At 35.4% G+C, this 20,157-nt stretch overlaps 1 protein-coding gene across 3 annotated transcripts in view; it reads left to right on the top strand.

The window, feature by feature from the left end:
- The window catches only part of OXR1 (oxidation resistance 1), a gene marked incomplete at its 5' end in the record, with an annotated part of 77,818 nt that overhangs the window by 22,270 nt on the left and 35,391 nt on the right, over positions 1-20,157 (top strand). For all 3 annotated transcript variants that reach the window (XM_082754327.1, XM_082754325.1, XM_082754326.1), the window contains 4 exons: positions 4,157-4,309; positions 10,824-11,008; positions 14,390-15,180; positions 18,536-18,704. In XM_082754327.1, the coding sequence (XP_082610453.1) occupies positions 4,157-4,309; positions 10,824-11,008; positions 14,390-15,180; positions 18,536-18,704 (1,298 nt within the window). The remainder of the gene's footprint in view (positions 1-4,156; positions 4,310-10,823; positions 11,009-14,389; positions 15,181-18,535; positions 18,705-20,157) is intronic.

Below are 20,157 nucleotides of genomic sequence, written 5' to 3' on the forward strand. Positions count from 1 at the left end.
ACTACTCCAGGATTCTGTGTGCTAAAAGCTTAGGTAGGCTTGAGACTTAAAGCATTTATTTACTTCCTTGCATGGCTTGATCCAGTGAAATTTAAATAGAGGTTACAGCTTCATTACTGAAGAGGTTCCTAAACTGCATCAGGCTACAGTGCTGCTTGTAGTGAATTTTTTTTTTTTTCTGTTAGTCCTTTGCCCAGCTTCCTATGGCTATTGTCTTGGGATGTTTACTGTCCGTTGTAGTAAATAAATCTACATTTACATTTTATGGCAAAGTGGTGGTGGTGTAGTATTCTTGCAGACTAATCTAGTGTATTTACTTTACTTTCTTCCTTATCACTCTTAGAATGACTGTAAATGCTAGGATAGATCTACCCATACAGAGTAAATATTGATTTCTCCCTTGGGTAACTTTTCATTAATTTTACTAATAGAAGTCAGTGCTCTTTCTGTAATACACTAGATAAGGTGTTTTTCCTGATACAACATGTTTTTAATCTTGTGAATCATTTTTGTATATGCTTGTTTGCATGTAGTAGATATGTGGGCTAAGTAGTATATGCTACTGTATGTTCACTATGTGCAAGTAATCAGTTGGAAAAAAAAAAAAACACAAAAGCTTGAAGTCAAAGAAGAAACAGAATGGATTAAAAAAATATGAAGTTAAAATCCTCTTATATGAAGGGTTATTTTGCGTAGTGTAGGCAACTCAACGTTGGCAACATCTTGTGAGTTAAACTGTACTTGACATACTGCATTGTTGCAGAACAGTTTTGTGCATTTCATTACGTCTCATGGATCACCACAAACAGTTCTTAGTTTGACTTTTCTTGAAGTGTTTATGTGACAATATATAGTTGTTCACAGAAGCTTTCGTTTCTGAGCTTTTTTGAGGCATGTGTAAGGAGGGGATGTTCTTGGATGACTTTTGTGAAATAAAAATGAAGAACAATAGAAGTCACTTGTGCTTGTCAGCGTGGACTGTGTATATGTGGCTTTTTTTGTGGTTGGTTTTTATTTAACTAGCAAGTAGTACATGACTTCTCTGTGAAGATAAGGCTGGCAGGTTTTGTTCTTTGATAACACCTGTTTTCCATGCTTTTCTTCCTTTCTGCCATTCCTTTGGTAATAGTGCTGTCACTCATGCATTCTCTAATGCTCTGTATTGATGTCTGTCTTCTTCAACTCCACAGTTTTGAATCAGCAGTTGCAGGTGAAATTTTAGCACATCTAAAGTTAAAGAGGATATGTTATTCTGCCTTTATAATGTAAAGGGATCATCTCTCTGTGGTATCATCATTGAAATGGATCACTTCTTGCCTGAAATTGAATGAGGCTACCATATTTTGCCTAAGCAAAGGTTAGGAGTTAGTTAGACAATGACTGTACCGTGTTTGTGCTTTTGCTTCTGTTTAAGATTAGTTTAACACTACCGTGACTAAATACAAGTCAGCATGTGGCCAATATAAGGCCTTTATAATCCTGTTTACTTACCTTGCTATTTTTAAGCTAACATTTTGGTGTGTATTTCAGTAAGCTTGTTAGTGTCAGGCTTTTTATATAAAAGCTTGGCTTAGATTTTTAAGCCTTTCTTACACTACTGTTTTTCTTTTTCTTTTTTTTTTCTTCAAGTGTTTCTTCATCTAGCAGTCTTATGCACAAATTTAGGAAGATCAGTAAATTTTACTACCTGTAAAACTTAAAAATACACTTCAAAAATATGTAGTGACAAGGTTTATAACAGGATTATAAATTTGAAATTCTGCCACCAGTATTAGTCCTGCTGAATGCAAAACAGCTGGCTTATAAATGGTGGACTTAGATATCAACTAGGGACTGTTACAACCACATATAAAATTACATGCAGTCACAAAAGTGACCACATAATTTTAGGAGAAAGTCAGAGATGGAAGGAGAACTCATCCTGAGGAAGCTTGCCTTTTAATTGTATCTCTTACCTCTTTCTGCAAAATCCAGTTCAATATTCAGAACTGGACTTTGGTTCTCTAACCTTTATGTGCATCTTTCAATTTTATTTAAAGTAGTGGCAAAGACATGATGAACTGAACACAGTTGTAAGTACTGTCTTTAAGTAAGACTAAAAGCAGTTAGCTGCAACTTGTGCTAGTGAATAGAACTGAACAGAACAGCAGAAACCCAAAGGGAACATAGAAGTTCACATTTTTATAAGTTGTAGTAGTTTATTGATAGCAATCGTGCATGAAATGGAACTCCCTAAATGTTGATTAAATTCCCAAATGGATCATCTGAGACTATAAAATAGGCTTTGGAGCACTCTTTTCTATATGTGTAATTTTTATTTGTAAACTTTTTTTCCCCTCTGTCCTGTTCCTCGTAAGGTTCTGTGTTCGTATAGTAATTACCTTGTTGGATATATAGTGAGACAGCAAGATAGAAACTAATATCTGCCTGGGAAGGTGATGAAGGAATTCTTCTGGAAGCTATATCAAGGCAGACGAAAGATGAAGATGTTAGGGAACAGCCAGAGTGTTGGTATCATTCCTGACCAAACTGACGGCTTTCTATCAGATAATGACACGAGTGGCTCAGCAGATGAGAGAAGAAACATGGATATTATTTACCTTGACTAAAGCTAGACACTTGACGCACTCCCAGAGCAGCTTTGTTACAAAGCTAGGGAAATATGAATTGAATGGATGGGCTACAAGAGAAGGTGGAAAAGTTGGTAGGATCTTTGGGCTCAAAGTGATTCAGTGTCTCTGCATGCAGTTGGTTATTTTCTCCTGCTTTCTGGAGAGTGGGCTGTTGCAAATATTTGGGGCTTCCCATGAAGGCTAATATTGGTTAATCTGCTTTGCAGTGCCCAAAGTGTTGGGACAGAATGCACCCTCAGCAAGCTTAGGAAGGACCAAACTCTAGGGAAAGTCCTCAATACACTGGAGGGAAGGGCAAGGGCTGCTAATGAGGGACATCAGGTGGTTTCTGTTGCTTCATCTCTCCAGCTGCTTGAAGTTGAGTAGCAGCAAAGACCCACCTGGACCAGAACAGCCCCATGTGGCAGTACAGGCTGGGGGCTGGCTGACTAGACAGCAGCTTTGCAGGAAAGGAGTAAGGGCCCAGGGGAGGTGGGATCTGGTGTCCTGGTGGGCAAAGTGTTTAACAGTGGCTGCTTGTGAAGATGCGGGCTAATTGTGTTCCAGGTGGCAAATGAAAGAGCAATGCCAAAAGGTTAAGAGAGATGATTACTCCCGGGTCAGGGGAGCTTGTGGACCTGCATGTGCTGTGCTGTGCCTACTTCTGTCTTCTTCAGCCCAAGACAGGTGAACGTACTGCACAGAGCCCACTGGGGGGATAATTAGGGAATGGAAACATGATGCACAAGGACTGTCTGAGAGAGACAGTTTGCATAGCCTCGAGGAAAAAATGCTAATGGAGAACGTGATTTCTGTGTGCTACCACAGATAGAGAGGTTGGAGGGAGGAAAACAAACATTGGGAACTTCAGCGATTCATAGTGAAAGGTTAGGCAGCAACAGGTGCATGTTGCTGTGTAAGAGTTCCTGGTTAAATAATACAAAAATGTTTTTCATGATAAGGGTGGCTAATATTGGAATGGGTTTCTTGGAGAGGCTATGGAATCTTTTGCCTCTAAGACTTAAACTCAACTGAAAATGCCATGAGCAACCTGATCAGGTGTAGGCTTAAGCCTGCTTTCAACACAGTATTTGATTATCTGACCTTCAGAGGGCCCTTCCAACATACCGTATAATATTATGGAAGGATAACGGAAGACTTAATGAGGCTTTTATTTGTTGAAGTTGGAAAATAATCCTTTCCATTAACTGCCAGTTTCTCAAGTTTTGGATGTGAAAGCACATCAGATGATCTCCATATGTGAGTTCTGATGGTTATTTTGTTGTTTGTTCTCAGGTTGATTTTGAATACGCCTTCCTACTTGTGTTTCTTACCATGTGCTAGTTAAGCTGTGCCTTACTAGTGTTATATATATGCTCAGATCAAAGTTTTTCTTTAAACTGCAGTGGATTTGGAATCCTATTTTCACCTTTTCTTTCATTTCTACAGCAAAAATTACACAACGGAAGATGATCTCAATATTGAAAAAGGCAAAGCTGATAAGTTTTTTTTTTTTTTTTTTTTTTTTTAATATTCCCTTCTAGGATCCAGATGGAGTGCAACGGAAGGAGTCAGCTGCTTCACCAGCACATGCATGTGTTCGTCCTACAAGAGTGGTATCATCCACCTCCGAAGAGGAAGAAGCATTTACGGAGAAGTTTCTAAAAATTAACTGCAAGTACATCACCAATGGCAAGGTACTTAACGTTTGCATTTTTCATCTACTGTATGGAATGTAAAAAAAAAAAAAAACAAAAAAAAAAACAAAATACATATAAATCATAAACATGGACTTGAAACCATACGTACTGGCAAAAGCAATGTGTTAGAAGTTAGTAACAAGTTTTGTTTTAAACTTTGTAGTTAGCTTGCTTCACGTTTTTCACTCCTCCACTAAGTGATTTTTTTAGGTTGATCCTAAACAAGGTTCTATTTCCAGGTTTTAAATGCTCTAGAACACTGGTGTGTAGGAAATAAGAACTGTCAGCCTCAGTAGAAACTTTGCTATACAGGAGAACTTTAAGCAAGGATTTAAATTTACTAGCATACTAGTTATGTGCTATAGTTCCTTGTCAGAATAATATGGAAAGTGTTCACAGCATTTGTCTTTGGCTCACATCTCTACAGACTATTTTATAAAACTTCAAGGAGAATGCTGGTTCTGAAGTTATATAATCCAACGCAGTATCAAACCCATATGGGGTGGGGACTGAATGCTAAACTGTTCAGACTTGAGTGTTGATTTCTGAAGCTTAGCGTGTTATTTAGCCTTTGTCACATGGTAGGAACAGCTTCTGGTGTCTTGTCCTCTCTCCTTGATATACTCCCTGATGATGAAAGATGATGATTCTTTAAAGCTTTTCTGAAGAAAACTTGAGATTCATCTTCTGCTTTCCACTCTAAGTGATTTTGAACCTCATGGTTAATGTTTTATAGGCCACAGATGTGAAATAACAGACTGTTCTTAAACTAAACCCTAGTGAAAGCCTATTTTTTCAACATACTGAATTCCACATGTGCAAGGACTCATGTTAAGACAAAACTGTCACTTTTTTCTCTTTGAAAAACTGTTTATTCTGTATGTTTGGTGACTTGCTAAGGATGCAGCAATTCTTTGATGTAGTGGTTGGAACCTGGAAGCATTTGCCCTGTTACAGTTCTCCTTAGACATCTAAGGCCACTGTTGGAGAAAAGCATGTTGGGCACAGTTAAAGCATTGTGAATATGCTACATCATGGTCAGACAAGAAGTCAATGTATAGTAACTGACTGTTGCACTGTAGGGTTGCGCCATCACTCACTGTTTATGGTGTAGGTAGACTTGCTCTTTCTAGCAGTCATATTTCTTGCTTCTTCCACAACAGGCTATGGAGGTTAAAATCTTTTTGGTATTTGTTTTGAAGACAAGTATGCTCTGGGTTTTGGTTCTTTTCACTGTTCGTTGGGAGGGAAAAAGGTATCTTAAACAGTCTACTTTATTGAAAGTGAAACTAATAGAAGAGCTTTAAAATTCATTGGTCTTTATTATGCCTGCTAGTTTACTTGTCTTGTTTAGAAAAGTAGTAGTTAAAGGTGAATTAGCAACACTGAGGCTTTAAAAACAAATCCTTCTCAAGTTGGGTACAAAAATCAGTGTTTGTGAGGTGAAAAGGAGAATACTGACAAGGTTAAAGACTTCGACAAGAAATGAAGAAAGAACTAACAAAATGGTTATCTTCATGTTTCACAAATTCTGAACTATTTTTTGTTCTACTGTGTGTATTCAATAAAATAATGGAATAATTTAGAGGCAACTTCTGGACAAAAACTGCTTGATAGTAATCTTCTCAAACCTCCTAAAACCACAGTTTACTGAACTGCCTAATCTTAATATTTGGACTCAGCTATGCCATAAAGTTTGGATCTAATCCTCCGTTATCTTGCTTGTTCAGAATTTTGTACCTCAGATATCGTTGAGGATTTAACCCCAATGCTTACTGAGACATAACACTTCAATAGAAAGAAGTTAAAATCTATTCAGATCTTAGTATCTATGTACAGGTGCAATTTAATCCTCTTTATGTAAGTTTTTACTTACATGGATTACCTTTTTTTCTGAACCAGTTTTAAGACTAAAGTGTTCTGTTTTTTAACAACTTAGTGTGTCCAGATGGTTTTCAAAAAAAGTGGCTCACTGCTTCTTGAGGCTGTTAAACTCGAAGTTCACTTGAATATGAATTCATTTTGTACCTTTAGCGTCTTTCCTACATACAGGAGAAACTTGACTTCAAGTGATATTTTTAAGTTTTGGTCAAACACCATACTTCATATAACAGTATCAGATTGAACTACTGAATAGCTATATGCAGACTCTCATTTTCACTTCAGTTTGATAGTTTTATATCCTCTTCTACAATAACTACTTAGATGTATGGTCCAAAGGAGGCAAGCCTCCTTTGGATTATTTGGTCCCTTTTTTTTCTTCACTTTTTTTTTTCTTTTTCCCCTGTAGGGGTAGAAGGAAATGGTTGCAGCATACAGGAGCACTGTAGGAGCTCAGTGTGCCAGCCATTGCCCAATCTTTGCTTATGCTGTTGCTCTGATTTGTTTATCTTATTTTTTGACACATCATTGGTACAAATAATTTTTTGAAAATAATTGTCAAGTCTGATTTGAATAAAATATTGTCTGAGCTGTTCATAAAAAGTTCAACAAATATTTGCCTTTGAAGGGACTTGTGCTCAAGCACGTAACAGAGTACTACCATAAGGGAGAAGCTAGGCTGTCACTCCCTGTGTTGGTATGGGTAGGTGAGGGCGTAGGGAGGATTTTATGTAAGTGAGCTCTTACACTGTTCTTCAGTTTGAAGAATATATTAACACTGAAAATATTCCAAGCAGCTTATTCAGGTCAGAGAGGGAGCTTTGGAACTTTCTTTACCCACTCTAAAAACAAAGAATCAAGATAATTATATGGGGCTTGAGTCTTGACGCTATCAACCTTCTTCAATGACTTTAAAATAATGGAAGAGGTTAGATTATTGAAAGACAGACAAAAGACAGTAGGTTATTGGTTTTATCCCTACATCAGTGTTACCCATTTCTGGGCACTTTTGTAGAATAGTTGTGACTTGTTCTGTCATAGTATATACATGTAAATGTGTGAGTAACCAGAAAAGTCATTCTAGAACCTAAAATGAATTCATAGTACTAAAATGCTCAAAAATTAATCACTAACTTACAGTTGAGATGATAGTTCTGAGCTGTATGTATTGTAGGAATGCTGATACAGAAGTCTGTCTGATCCATTACAGCAAACTGACAAGGAAATAGAAGTTTCAGGTTGTATCTTTTATCTATCTCTATACAGAACTAGTCCACTCTCAAAAGCAGGAGCTGCTTCAGCTTCCATCATCTGGGGAGGACTAGCATAGTACAATTCTTGACCAGTGGTTGATTAAATGCATGTGTACTGTTCTATATTTTGTTCTGATACTGCCCATATTTTTCTCACAGTAGCATTTGATTTGCTCTCTATGCTGTGGAAACACAAACAATTGAGTAATGCATAATCCACAGGCTTCAAGGAAGCCTTTCTCCTCCAAACAAGTTTGAAGGCAGGAAAGACAAATTATTTCTTAGCCACAGATGTAGCTGAAGTGGTAGTAACACATGTTTGAAGGGAAAAAAAAGGTTATTGTTTATCTACCTAGGCTAGCAAACAGTAACTACTGTTAATAACAATGATGGAAGTATTAGTGATGTTTGTGTTATTAATAATCTAATTTCCAGCCCATAAATTTGGGGCAGCTGTTATTTTCTAGAAAAGCACACTCTGAAGTGTTTGTATAGTAACTGTGGATCATGTCAAGTAACTTGAGCCAGAAATGTTGACTTTATATATGGATAACAAAGAAATAGGTCTTCTCTTCTTGAGGAGGTATTAAGCCAGTGTTTTCAAGATACCAGTATGTATTTTTCTACTGCTTTTTGTCATTTCAGGTGTTTGAGCAGCTTCTTAGTCAAGTATGCAAAAAGCCCAGTAGCTTCAATGGTTTAATTCTCTATTTCTCCAAATACAATAAACTTTTAATCTGAAAGTGTATTTCCATTTATTTCTCTACTGAGTATTTACCTATTGGAGTCAAGGTTTTCTTCTAAGGTGAAGATTGATAGCAGCTGAAAAGCTTGCTTATGTGTTCAATTGAGGTTGCTGAGGTAGGCTTTATAATCTTCCATACTTAACAACTGCCTGGTGTGCAGGTTAGTTTTTTTGTTGTTGTTTGTTTGTTTTTCTACCAGAAGTAGAAACAGTCTGACTGTTCTATAAAGCTTCCACTTAAAATAGAAGGTCATTTAAACTTGTTTTTGTTATTTAGTCAGTCTTGCACACTTCTTTGCCTGGACATTTGCATGCAGATGATTAGCTATCTACTGTTCCTCAGTGTCTGATGTGTCTGAATTAACTGGATGTTGTGTTTAGACACATTCCCTTTTTGTCCTGGAAACAGACTTTTTTTTTTTATAATCCTGAATATGATGACATTTTGTTAGGATATTTATTGACTTGCCAGACCAGTAGGAGCTGGGCGTTTGTGTTGGGGTGGTGGTGGTATTTTTCTGAACTACTACAGGAAAGCTGGAAGCAATATAATTGAAACTAGGATAAAATATGAAAATTCCTTCATACATATTATGTGACGCTAGTCTCCAGATCACTTAAAATGTGTTTGTGGACTTTCTTTGTCTTTAATATACTTATCCGATACAATCTCTTATTCTTCAATATAAGTTAAGTGCCTTTCCCCATATCTTCAATAAGTTTCTACAGTTAAGTTGAGCCCTCTTAATTTCATACCTACTGTTATCATAATGATGTACTCTGTCATTAAAAATGGTTATGGCCTTGGCTTCTGTAGGTCAGAACTGGAGAATATTATTAAAATTCAATTTTGTGTTCTTTAATGGCCATACGTAATTTAGGAATGATGCTGCTTTTTGCTTTGCATTTTTAATTTATAGAGGCCATATCTGTTTAAAGAGAAACAATTGTTCTTATGATTACAATTACAGATTTTTGCAGTCATGCTATATTTTTTTCTAGACTACAGTGAGGAGAGCCAAATTCAAAAGGATGACTGTCAACAAAAGTTGGGAATTCCTTTTCGCACCCTGAAAGCTTACTTCCAGAATCCATGCATGCTTGGAGGAAATACTAGCAATTGTTTCAGTGTCTTAAACATCTTGAAATTATGTAAATATGTTCTGACTTCTGAAGTCCTTAGGATGTTCTTTGTACTCTGGCACATGTGAAACCTGACTAGGCACTGAACTACTCAGGACTTACATGTAGACACTTGAGCTGCTTTTGAGACTGTTTCCTTTTTTCATAATGGTGATATCGTTGGTCATTGCTGTAGGCTTTAATTCTTCTTTTGGCTCATTTTCTAGTAGTCTATAATTTCCTGTTCAATATAAGGCATCTTTGTATTTCTACTATGAAGATCATCAGTCATCAAAGTGCTAGGGACAGATTTCTGTCAATGGAAAGAAAGGTAGTTCTATTTTATGCTGTGCCGGTATGTGTTCCTAAAACTACAGAGCAACAATTCTTCTCCAATCTAATATGCAGTCTTGTTGGTCACTGTGAACAACTTAAAAGGAGTAGAATAAAAACCAAGTTCACTCTAAGTTTCAGCAGCGAATAAAGCAACTTTTTTTTTGTGATTTTGCACAAAAGTTTTCAGTGTGTTCTTTAATTTGTAAAGCTCTTAGGATTCACAATCTATAACTGAAGGATCACTGTGATCCTGCTTCAGGTTGTATTTCTTCTAGTTCGTAAATTAAGCTTAAACTTTATTAATCTGACATGAACTGAACGGAATGAATTCCCATAGTGAGCAGCTGTAGTGTTAGCAGTTGCACCGCTTTCTAAGTTGGGTGGGGAGTTCAGAGAATCCTACCACTTATGAATATTAACTTCTTAAGCTTTTCAACATTAAAAGTTCAAAATCTACTTGTATTAATGTCCTGTGGTGGTATCATTTGTGATAAAACTCATCTAAAGGTGCATCTTAGTGCAGCTGTATCTTTTTTAAAAGAAAGTCTTTCTAGAATGAAACTAGACCAAAAATATTAAACACTTGTCCAGTCAATCAACAGGTCAATTAAGTTGGAATGAGTTGTATCGAATACTGCTGTCACTTTTGTGTGAGAAAATGGAGACAAATTTCTGCTTATGAGACTTTTTTTCTTGAAAAGAGGAAAAATAAGAAGAGTTAAGAGTTAGGTTTTATGAAAAAAATGCTTGAAGCTTCCTACCAAAATAGCAAAAAGCCCTATGGTTGTCTAGAAAAGATAAATCTTTATCTCAGAGGAGCCTCCTAGCATATTCTGTAGGTTGGAAGAAACATGTTTTTTCTCCTTAAACTAATCATTAGATAATTGTTAAGAATGAATAGGGACAAAACTAGTTGGTTTTTTTTTTTTTTTTTTTTTTTTAGGAAGTAAGGGGTCATTAATTTTCTTCCCCACAACAAGTGTTAGGTTTCCAGGTAACTGTAAGAAAACAAACTGTATAAAGTTGCTTAAAGATTTAAAAAAAAAAAAAAAAAAAAAAAAAAAAAAAAAAAAAGCTCAAAAAAAATTTAGAAAACACTTTTCCCTACGAAAAAGTGAATAAGCTGAAATATAAAGGAGAAAATTTACCACTTTTTTTTTTCCTCTCATTTTAGGGTACAGTCAATGGTGTGCTGCTAGTGACGCCAAATAATATAATGTTTGATCCTCATAAAATGGATCCTCTGGTCCAAGAGAACGGCTGTGAAGAGTATGGCATCATGTGTCCCATGGAAGAAGTGATGTCAGCTGCTTTGTATAAGGAAATTGTGGACAGCAAAATTAAGGATTCATTAAGCATGTAAGATAGAATAGTATTTATGAAGCTTTGAGTAAATATATGGCTGACCATGCAAAACTAGCACAAACACATTCTTTTTTTCTGTTTTCCTTTATGAGAATGTCCAAGATTGGCTTGGAGAAAACATGGAGAAAGCTTGCTTTGTTTTAAGCTCTCACATTCATTAATACTTTGAGAATATCTCCTCTTCTATATATGTGTATTTTCCTTTTATAGTCTCTTTAAAAAAAAAAAAATAAAAATAAAAATGGGGGAGAGGGTACCATAGCACTTCCTCTTCCCCTTTTCCACCATGTAACAGATAAACCTGAATCTTTGAAAATGTGGAAACTGCACAAAATAGAAAAGCTCAGCTTAAACAACTTTAGGTACAAAACTTTGTGTACCACTTTCTACTTGCTTCTCAAACTGGCTTCCTATACCTTCTTTTTGTTCTGCTAAAAAAAAAAAAAAAAAATTAAGACTAATTTTCAGAGGTTTGTGTATATTTTTATGGCATTAGGAATTTACTTTTTTCCTTTTTGACTGGGAGAAAAACTGTGTTCCTAACCCTAATCTAGAATTGTTTAAAGTGAATAGAATGGTTGGCAACTCTTAATAGCCGGTGCTTTTTGTGGTAGGCATTTAAAACTGACTTTAAACAGCAGCGTGAAAAAAAATATCTTTGTTCCATTCTGTCTTTTTCCTAATTTTATATGATCCTCAGGAATAGTATGCATTCTAATATTAAATCAAAAGAGACTTTTAAAAATAGCATGATTTTTATTTTACTATCTGTCACTGTCCATACAGCATAAACATTTGCAGACTACCTTTAATCATCTAACTGCAGGGAAGTATACAACTGTAACCAAGGTATTTTCCTAGGCAGAGCTCATATATACATGTATATATTTGAGTAAAGCTGTTTTCCTGATGTATAACTTTTTCTAAATATGCAACCATCTTCTGTAAGGAGGTGCTAGTTGTCCTATACTGAGGCCTAAGTTACGAACCCATTCAGTAGCTATGAAAAATGCTCTTTTAAACTTCTTACAGGTAGCGTGCCATTATATTTCTCGATAATCATAAATACTTTGACACCTAGAAGAAGTAACTCTTACATCTCTTTTTTTATGTGCAGATTCAACAGAGACCTAGTAATAGAATGGCATATTGACATGGCCTTGTTTGCTCTCTGAAGTCACGTGTTTCCTGAAAGTAACTAATGTATGTCTTGCTACATTAGTACTTTTGGGGTTTTTGATGTACAGTGATGCCGTTGGTTTGACTTCTGGGAGTTTAAAAACTCCATCTGGAAAACAGTCATCTAATTTTCATAATTTCATTACCTGCACTAGGAACTACAAGGATTTTTTTTTAATCTACCTTTTTCAATCATAATATTGCAGTTGCAAAAAAAGTCTTTCCCAGCATGTTTAGCATTTCAATGATTCAACTTTGACTTACAAATTTATCTTCAATATTCTATAGATTTTTGTGCTTTTATAGCACATGCATTTGTTTTTATTTTTGCCTCTAATATATACGCATGTGGAATGAAAACATACCTGATAAGAAAAGGTTACACAGCATTTGAAGTCTTGGATGTCTGGTTTGTTTCATCTTTCTTGTCCAACTTCTATAAACTATGCATGGTAACTTTTAACATTTTCTTTGGTCCCAGCACTTTTATGCTTCAAAATCTGAGGCATGTTTGTGAACTTTTGGTAAAACACAATGCAAATTCCTGAAGTTTGTAACCAAAACTCTTAACAGCTACAGCTAAATCAGACAAGACCTTCTGTGTGTCTTAAAGTATTTGAGACTTCTTGTGTTTCTATATTTTTTTCTAAATATTTCACTGCTATGGTTAACTCTTTTACCAACTGTAAAACCAAAAACAAATTTGGAAAAGCAACACGAATACTGAAAGTAATCTTATTGGCGTAATGGAAACATATCATAAAACTGATGCGTTCTTTAGTTATTAAATGTCATGCTGTAAGGTTTTTATATATAAACAACAATCCATACTGAAATTGCACATTTTCAGATATATTTTTCCACTTTTTCTCATATTTCTGGTACCTTAGATTGTTATCAATGTAATCTTGAAAAATTGGAAATAGCCCAATCTAACAAGCGATAAATCCTAAACTCTATTCCTCAAGCTTTGTAAGCAAAATTACTATGTTAGCACAATCTTAGCATCAACCTCATATTGACATTTGAGTAAGAGGATGTATGTTTTTGCAAACATCCTGGATTTTAATGATGTCTAAGTGACGTTAGTAACTGAATAAAAAGTTTTGTAGAAATGCAGACTGGAATTATCCCTTTTCAGTGTGGGAGATTAAGGTACAAACTTCTTAAAGGTACTTGATACTAGGTAATAGAAGTTCTCTTGTGGTAACTGGTCTTCATTTCACAACTCTAGTCAAGAGTAAGCTTAAGCATGAGAAACTCCTAATTAAGGTTGTACAACACTAAATTTCTTTGAAAATACTGATACAAGCCTGAGTCATATTGGTATAGTTGAACATATTCACAGTCACCTCAAATTAAACAAGTTTTAGAAAATGTTTATCTTATTTCTAAAGGCAGGTTTTAAATAATGTAATGTAATGTCACGGAGAAAGCAAGTTCGTTTTTTATGCCTGCTTTTATTTTTTCATATGTTATTTATCAACATTTGATGTCTGTTCTTTCAAATGTTCTGTTGTACCAAGTAGTTTAGGATTTATTTATCTTAACAGTGGTAAAATGTCATACCTGACTGGTGAGTACACTGTTGGATATTTTCCAGAATAGTAAGATCTTGATACAAATCTACCTTGATGGTTCCTATTGTTCTGTATTGACTTGCTTAGCCACGATTAGACCAGGTGATTTAATGCTGATATATTACCAGTGAGCTAGATTTCAACTTTATAATAAATGGGACAGATCTATGAAATTATACTGGCCTCTTTGGTAGACAAAACTTAAAAGATTGTGGAGGACTTCAGCCATTGGATTTTAGGGTTGCTTGTAGCTCTTTGTTTTTTTTTCTTTCTTGTGTTTTTTACTTCATTTTCTACTTTAAGCATCTGAAGCAGTTTTGATGGTTTCATAAGAATTTCTGCTTGCAAAAATAAGGTGAGACTGGGAGGTCACATCTATGTCATATAGCCAAAAGGTATGCTGTAAGCTTACTGCTACAGAGATGCATTATGTAAACATATTGGTGCTTGCTTCTACTTGCTGATACTCTACAGGATTAAGAGGGATGGGGTGGGCATGGGAGGAGTTTATTTTTAAGACTAAAAGAAGTAATTTTTTTAGCATTAAACTTACTAAAGAAAAAGGCTCTGCAATAAAGGGCACCTGTTATTGTAATTACTCTTATTTGCTCAACAGAGACATAGAACAGCTGTCTGTAAGGGAACTTGGCCACTCCAAGAAAGCTGCAAAGAGCAATACAGATGAAATGGATTCAAGGATCCGGGATACAGGCAATGACAGCGCTAGCACTGCCCCAAGGAGTACGGAGGAGTCTCTTTCAGAAGACGTGTTCACAGAATCAGAACTCTCTCCAATACGTGAGGAACTTGTTTCCTCGGATGAGCTTCGACAAGGCAAATCTTCTGGAGCATCATCAGAATCTGTCCAAACAATAAACCAAACGAGTGCAGAATGTTTAACGATAATTTCGGACTCGAAAGAAGCTGACAGTGACTTAAAACTCAGTGCTGAAATGGTTGTAAATGTTAAACAGTTTAGTACCCACAGTTTAGGTTCAGAAAGCGCAGAGATGGCTGTAAAGGGGGTACAGGAATCTAGTGAAAATACTGGGAATGTGCTCCAGCAGTCGAGGCAAGACCCACATGGTAGCAAAGAACAGAACAAAGAGACAAAAATGGACCAAGGTCAAGATTCTACGCAAGCAAAAGAGCCAGAAATACAGAGTAAGACAGAAGAAAGTCCACATTGTGAAGATACCACAGACTCTCCAAAGAAAGCGACTACTAGCAAAGGAAAAGTAGTGAAAGAGCGAACTCAAGACTCCGAGACAGAAGTTGAGGAACTTCGCAAACTCTGGAAGACCCATACTATGCAACAAACCAAACAACAAAGAGAAAACATGCATCAGGATTCACAAAAAGAAATCAGTCAAAAAACTGTGGCTGCAGGAGAAGGGCAACCAGAAGGTGAGTCAGTATTTATGGATGGTGTTAGCCTTCAGACTTGCAATGCATTTCTCTTCAGCTCTTGAGAATTTTCTGTTTTCTGCTTTGCAGAACACATCGTCATGTATTGTTTATTTCTCACTGCCTTGAAGATCTACTTAAGCTATACTTATTTAAACCAGTGGGAAAATTTTGCTCAGGAAATTGAAAACGTAAATACCTTTGTGACTGATACTTTTCTTTGTTGAAATTGTTTAAGATCATATTAAAATATGCAGTATATTTGTAGGGGACACTTCAATGAACCTGTATGATTAGATTCTTGATACATTGGTCTCTGTAGAGCTCAAAATCAAAAGTGTTCCTTAGCAGTCAGCTAACTGTTGCTTAAATTTTGCTCCTGTGTATGAATAAATTTCAGGGAATGAATTTAATTTCATTTATGGTACATACATGTATACCTTGTGGTTAAGGTTCATGATGTGAGCAGCAAACATTGGAGGCTTAATATAAGACTGAGACTTAAAATGGTTTTCAGACCATTCACTTACAACTTGTAATACTTTCATGCTGACCAGATCAAGCTTGAACATATGAAAAGTACTTCTCAGGGCAAATAAGAGCTAGATGGTAAAACTAATGCTATGAATGTGGGGAATATGTAGATTTACAAAGGAGTATCCTTACTCCTCTGTAAGATCAGGCTATAGGATTATTAGTTAGAAGCTATTTTGAAAGTCTGAAGTTATTCAATTCATATATTTAAAAAAAAATAAATGTCATATTTAAATAGCTTAGATGTTTCTGAATATACTTCATTATGCTTTACAAAAACTTTTTAGGTCACTTTCTGATACCCCACTATCTTACTAATGGAGATAAACTAGTCATTTCAATTGTGCAGTATTTGGAGGTGGCTATAAAGAAAGCCTAACTTTAATGCCTGCCACATACTGATAGAATATGTATGAAATGCATTTGATGGTTGTATTGTTTTCTTTTAGTAACTAGAAGCTGAGGTTATATTGAATAAAAATAAATTCTTTAGCAGAAATTGTTACATTTGAGGTTCTGAAATGATTCAGATTTTTTTGTTTCTTCTCCTGTTAAGCAAGTAGCTTAATTTCAAAATCTGGAACAGGCTAATAGTTGCATCACTCTGAGAAGTTTGGTTTTTACATCTTAATACTTAAGACAATCCTCTGGCAAAGATGTCAGTTGACATAAGTTGCTCTTTATGGCTTTAAAAAAAATAATAATGCAAGCACAAGTATTCTCTGCCACTGTAGCTGTTCTCCTAACAGTTGAATGTTACCTGTAATTTAGCTATATTGAATACTTATTTTTTTCTGGTTTTACTAAAGATTCTTATTTAGTAATACTAAGTTTTTTCCATGCAAGATGAACTGTACAGTCACAGAGTATACATATATATAATCAGTGTCTCACTCAGAGGGATACAAGCTAGAAGCTTGCTTTTTGGAGACTTGTGCTAATGGCTTCACTCAAAATAGTACATTTTTTACTAGCATTTGAGTTGTATTAACAATTTCTGCTGATTTTATTTGTGTTCATGAATATTTCAGTCTAGACAGATGTAATGAAACATATACTGGCTTCATCTATAGGCAAACTTAAATAGAGCCAAGGTAGAAGTATAGATCTATTCCTTGACTTCTGAAGATCACCAAAGACTACATTTAAGACAGGTCTACTAGCGATAGATCACATCTCATGGGAAGAGTGAGATGCTATAAAAACTTCTGTGTTCTGTCTATTGTACTCCTTAAAAGTGTCTGTTTACCACTTAGCTGGATATTGGTAAAAAGGAAACAAAGCATAAGAGCCAATAACCACTACTAGAATCTTATTTCTCTGTATTTAGTGTTTTTTTTTGTTTTTTTTTTGTATTAAATACAGAAATTAGGAGAATACACACACACACACACAAAGAGAATTGCAAAATTGCAAATAGCCCCTTTGACATTTTGGGGTAGGGACAGATTATTAATTTTGGTTCTCTCATCTAGATGAATATAAATCTTACTGATTTTTCTAATTTAAGGGACTATACAAATCCCATTTCTTAGGGCTCTAGATCAGATGTAGCAGTGTAAAACTTCTAAAGGACCAAAATACAAATGTCAGATTGTTTTGAGTTTCTTCTCTTAAGCTGCCAGAAAATTCACATGCCAGTCCTGTGGAACTGGGGAAAACCCCGCTATGAAGTGGGGTTTTGTTTGTCGTCTTTTTAAAATCTGACAATTTATCTTACAGTTTATAGGCTTATAAAATATTTCTGGATCACACGTGCTATAACTATTCTACCATACCATATACTGTAGGTATAATCCTAAAATATAAGTGTAATGTCAGTACCCATTTAGATACTTACTGGAAAAAAGCTTACAAACAAAAAACATTATTTTATGAAACAATACAATTCTAAACTTTGTGTTGAAAACTAGATTCAAAGCATACAGTAGAGATATTTATAGATGAAGAAGGTGATATTTGCTCATGTGCTCATTGTATTGGTAGTCTGCATGGTCACACTGATGGTAAGCTTCAGCTGTAACCAACAGATGAGTCTCCTAGAAAGCTGAAACATGTCTGTACGTACCTTTAACAACAGAGACAGGCTAAATCCTTTGTGACGATCAGAACTCTGAAAACTTGCACTTTCCTTCCTGCTTTAAAAAGTCTCTTGTGGCTGTAGCTCATGTTCTAGGATTTGAACAATTATTCTGGCAAAGAAATAATTCTGAGAAGGCTTCTTCCGTAACCCTGTGCTGACTTGACAATCCAGACCTTGAGGGTAATCATTTAATTTTGCTTGTTCAATTAAATACAGTACTGGCAGGAAAAGCCCCATACTGCAACATCTGGTATACTTTATCATGAAGTGGTGTTCATACCTTTGAAGTGTTTGAAATATCTAACAAATTAAAACTTATCTTAGTTGTCTATTAGCAGTACTGGTAATTTTCTTCTTTAAAGGAAAAGTAATTACTGAGCAGCTTTTACATCTGTAAAGTACTTATTTAAGTGTCTTTTGCATGTGTGTGGAGGCTTTTTAAGTGTGGTGTCTGAATCAGTGTTGAGGGATATGCATTGAGAACATCTTCTGAAAGCCTTTCAGGCATGGCTGAAGGATTGAAGGTCAACTGGGGTTGGAAGTAAAAATGTAGAGCGCAACATATTTGAATATTAAGTTAATTCTGCTAATGGTATAATTTAGCACAACTTTTTTTGTGTTTAACTGACCTTATGTCAGGTAAACATCTTATCTAGTTATTTCCTATTACAAAAGTGGTCAATCATTCTATTAAATCCTATTGTATGTTGTGGATAGCTTATTTTTCTTTACTAATAGGTTCTTCCCATGTGAAAGAGAAACGAAGACATCGATCTCACAAGTTTTTGCTTCTCAAGGTTGGAAAACCTATGAGAAAAACATTCGTTTCACAAGCAAGTGCATCAATGCAACAGTATGCTCAGAGAGATAAAAAACATGAGTACTGGTTTGCTGTTCCACAAGAAAGGTAAGAAAGGTAGACTAGAAAAAAAAATATGAAAGTTTCCTCTGTGTATTTTGGGTTTTTCCCTACCCCATTCTTTTGGTGTCTGTCTATAAAGAAATAGAGCCCAGGATATTGATGATTGGCTTTACTTAATGCCTGAATACCTCATTACCATATTGAAGTTTTCCTTCGTTATTTGCAGGTTCAGTCAATAGTCTCTCATTATTTGGGCTTTTGTAGCAAGTAAAAATCAAACATTCATGTAAATGGGGTCTGAGGAAAGAAGTGAGTTCTGCAGGGAAGGATATATTTATTTTTTTTTAATTGCCGTTATCTGTGCTTCCCATTGCTTGGAAAAAATATTTCTCTCTAGAGCTCTGAGTTGAATAGAATTAGCTGGGGTACTTCGGTTTTATCGTTATGGAACAAAAATATTTTCTAGGAAGTAACTTAAACACATCTACTGGAAAAAATGTCTAAATTAGCTGCAGTGACATGAGATGTCCATGCTTACTAGTAAAGTCTTGCATTTCTTAAATGATCTTTGCTACTAGTAAACTGTGACTTATTTTCAACTTGAAAATGTGATTTTTTTCCTAAGGTATTGGAGTTTATTATGACAGAAGAGATAAATAAATAAATAAAAAGCAACCCAAACAAAAAGCAATTATCAGATGTCATCTTGTATAAATACCTACACACAATGATGAAGTCACTTTTCCATCTTTTCTTTTGAGCTGAATGGCATAGAATGTCCAGTTGGGGCACTGCAGTTGAGGACAGATATCGATCAATTGGAGAGAGTCCAGAGGAAAGCAGCAAGACTAATTAATGCCTAGAAAGTGTAACATATAAGGAAAATTAGAAGTAAGTGGGGTTCTTTAATCTAAAGGAGAAAAGATTGATTACAAACACAAAAATCATTTCATACTTAAAAGTTGTCTGCAATGAGAAAGGCAGTAGTCTTTCTTCATGTCCATTGTGAATGGAGACATGTAACACACTGAAATGACGTCAAAATACTTGAGTTTTTCAGCAGAGAGAACTGAGTCTAGCACATTACTAATCTGGTTTTAAAATCACCCTCACTACCCTCAAGTGGTATAGATTTTTTCCATTTCTTGACAGCTGGTAAAAATATGTCTTTGGTTTATTTTCTAATGTAACAGTGCAAGTACTTACTTTCAGGAGAAAGCAGAATGTGTCACCTATTTCAGAAGTAGTTCTTAGCTGACAGTCTCTGACCTCCTTGGTAATGACTCCACCCATACGTGGTTTCTTTCTCTAACTGTATGGCAGATCAGTGATTTGTTTTTTATCCATACAGTGTGTACAATGTACACTAAAATGTACACATGTAAATGTACACATCTGCATGTGGGCAGATTTTTTCAGTGCTTAACTTGTTTAGTGCTACTCTGCATAGGTCAAACTATTTAGTGTCAAGATAGGTGAAAGAAAACTAGTGATAAGA

This window comes from Aythya marila, assembly GCF_965140915.1.
Source record: "Aythya marila genome assembly, chromosome: 2".
Taxonomy (NCBI): Eukaryota; Metazoa; Chordata; class Aves; order Anseriformes; family Anatidae; genus Aythya; species Aythya marila.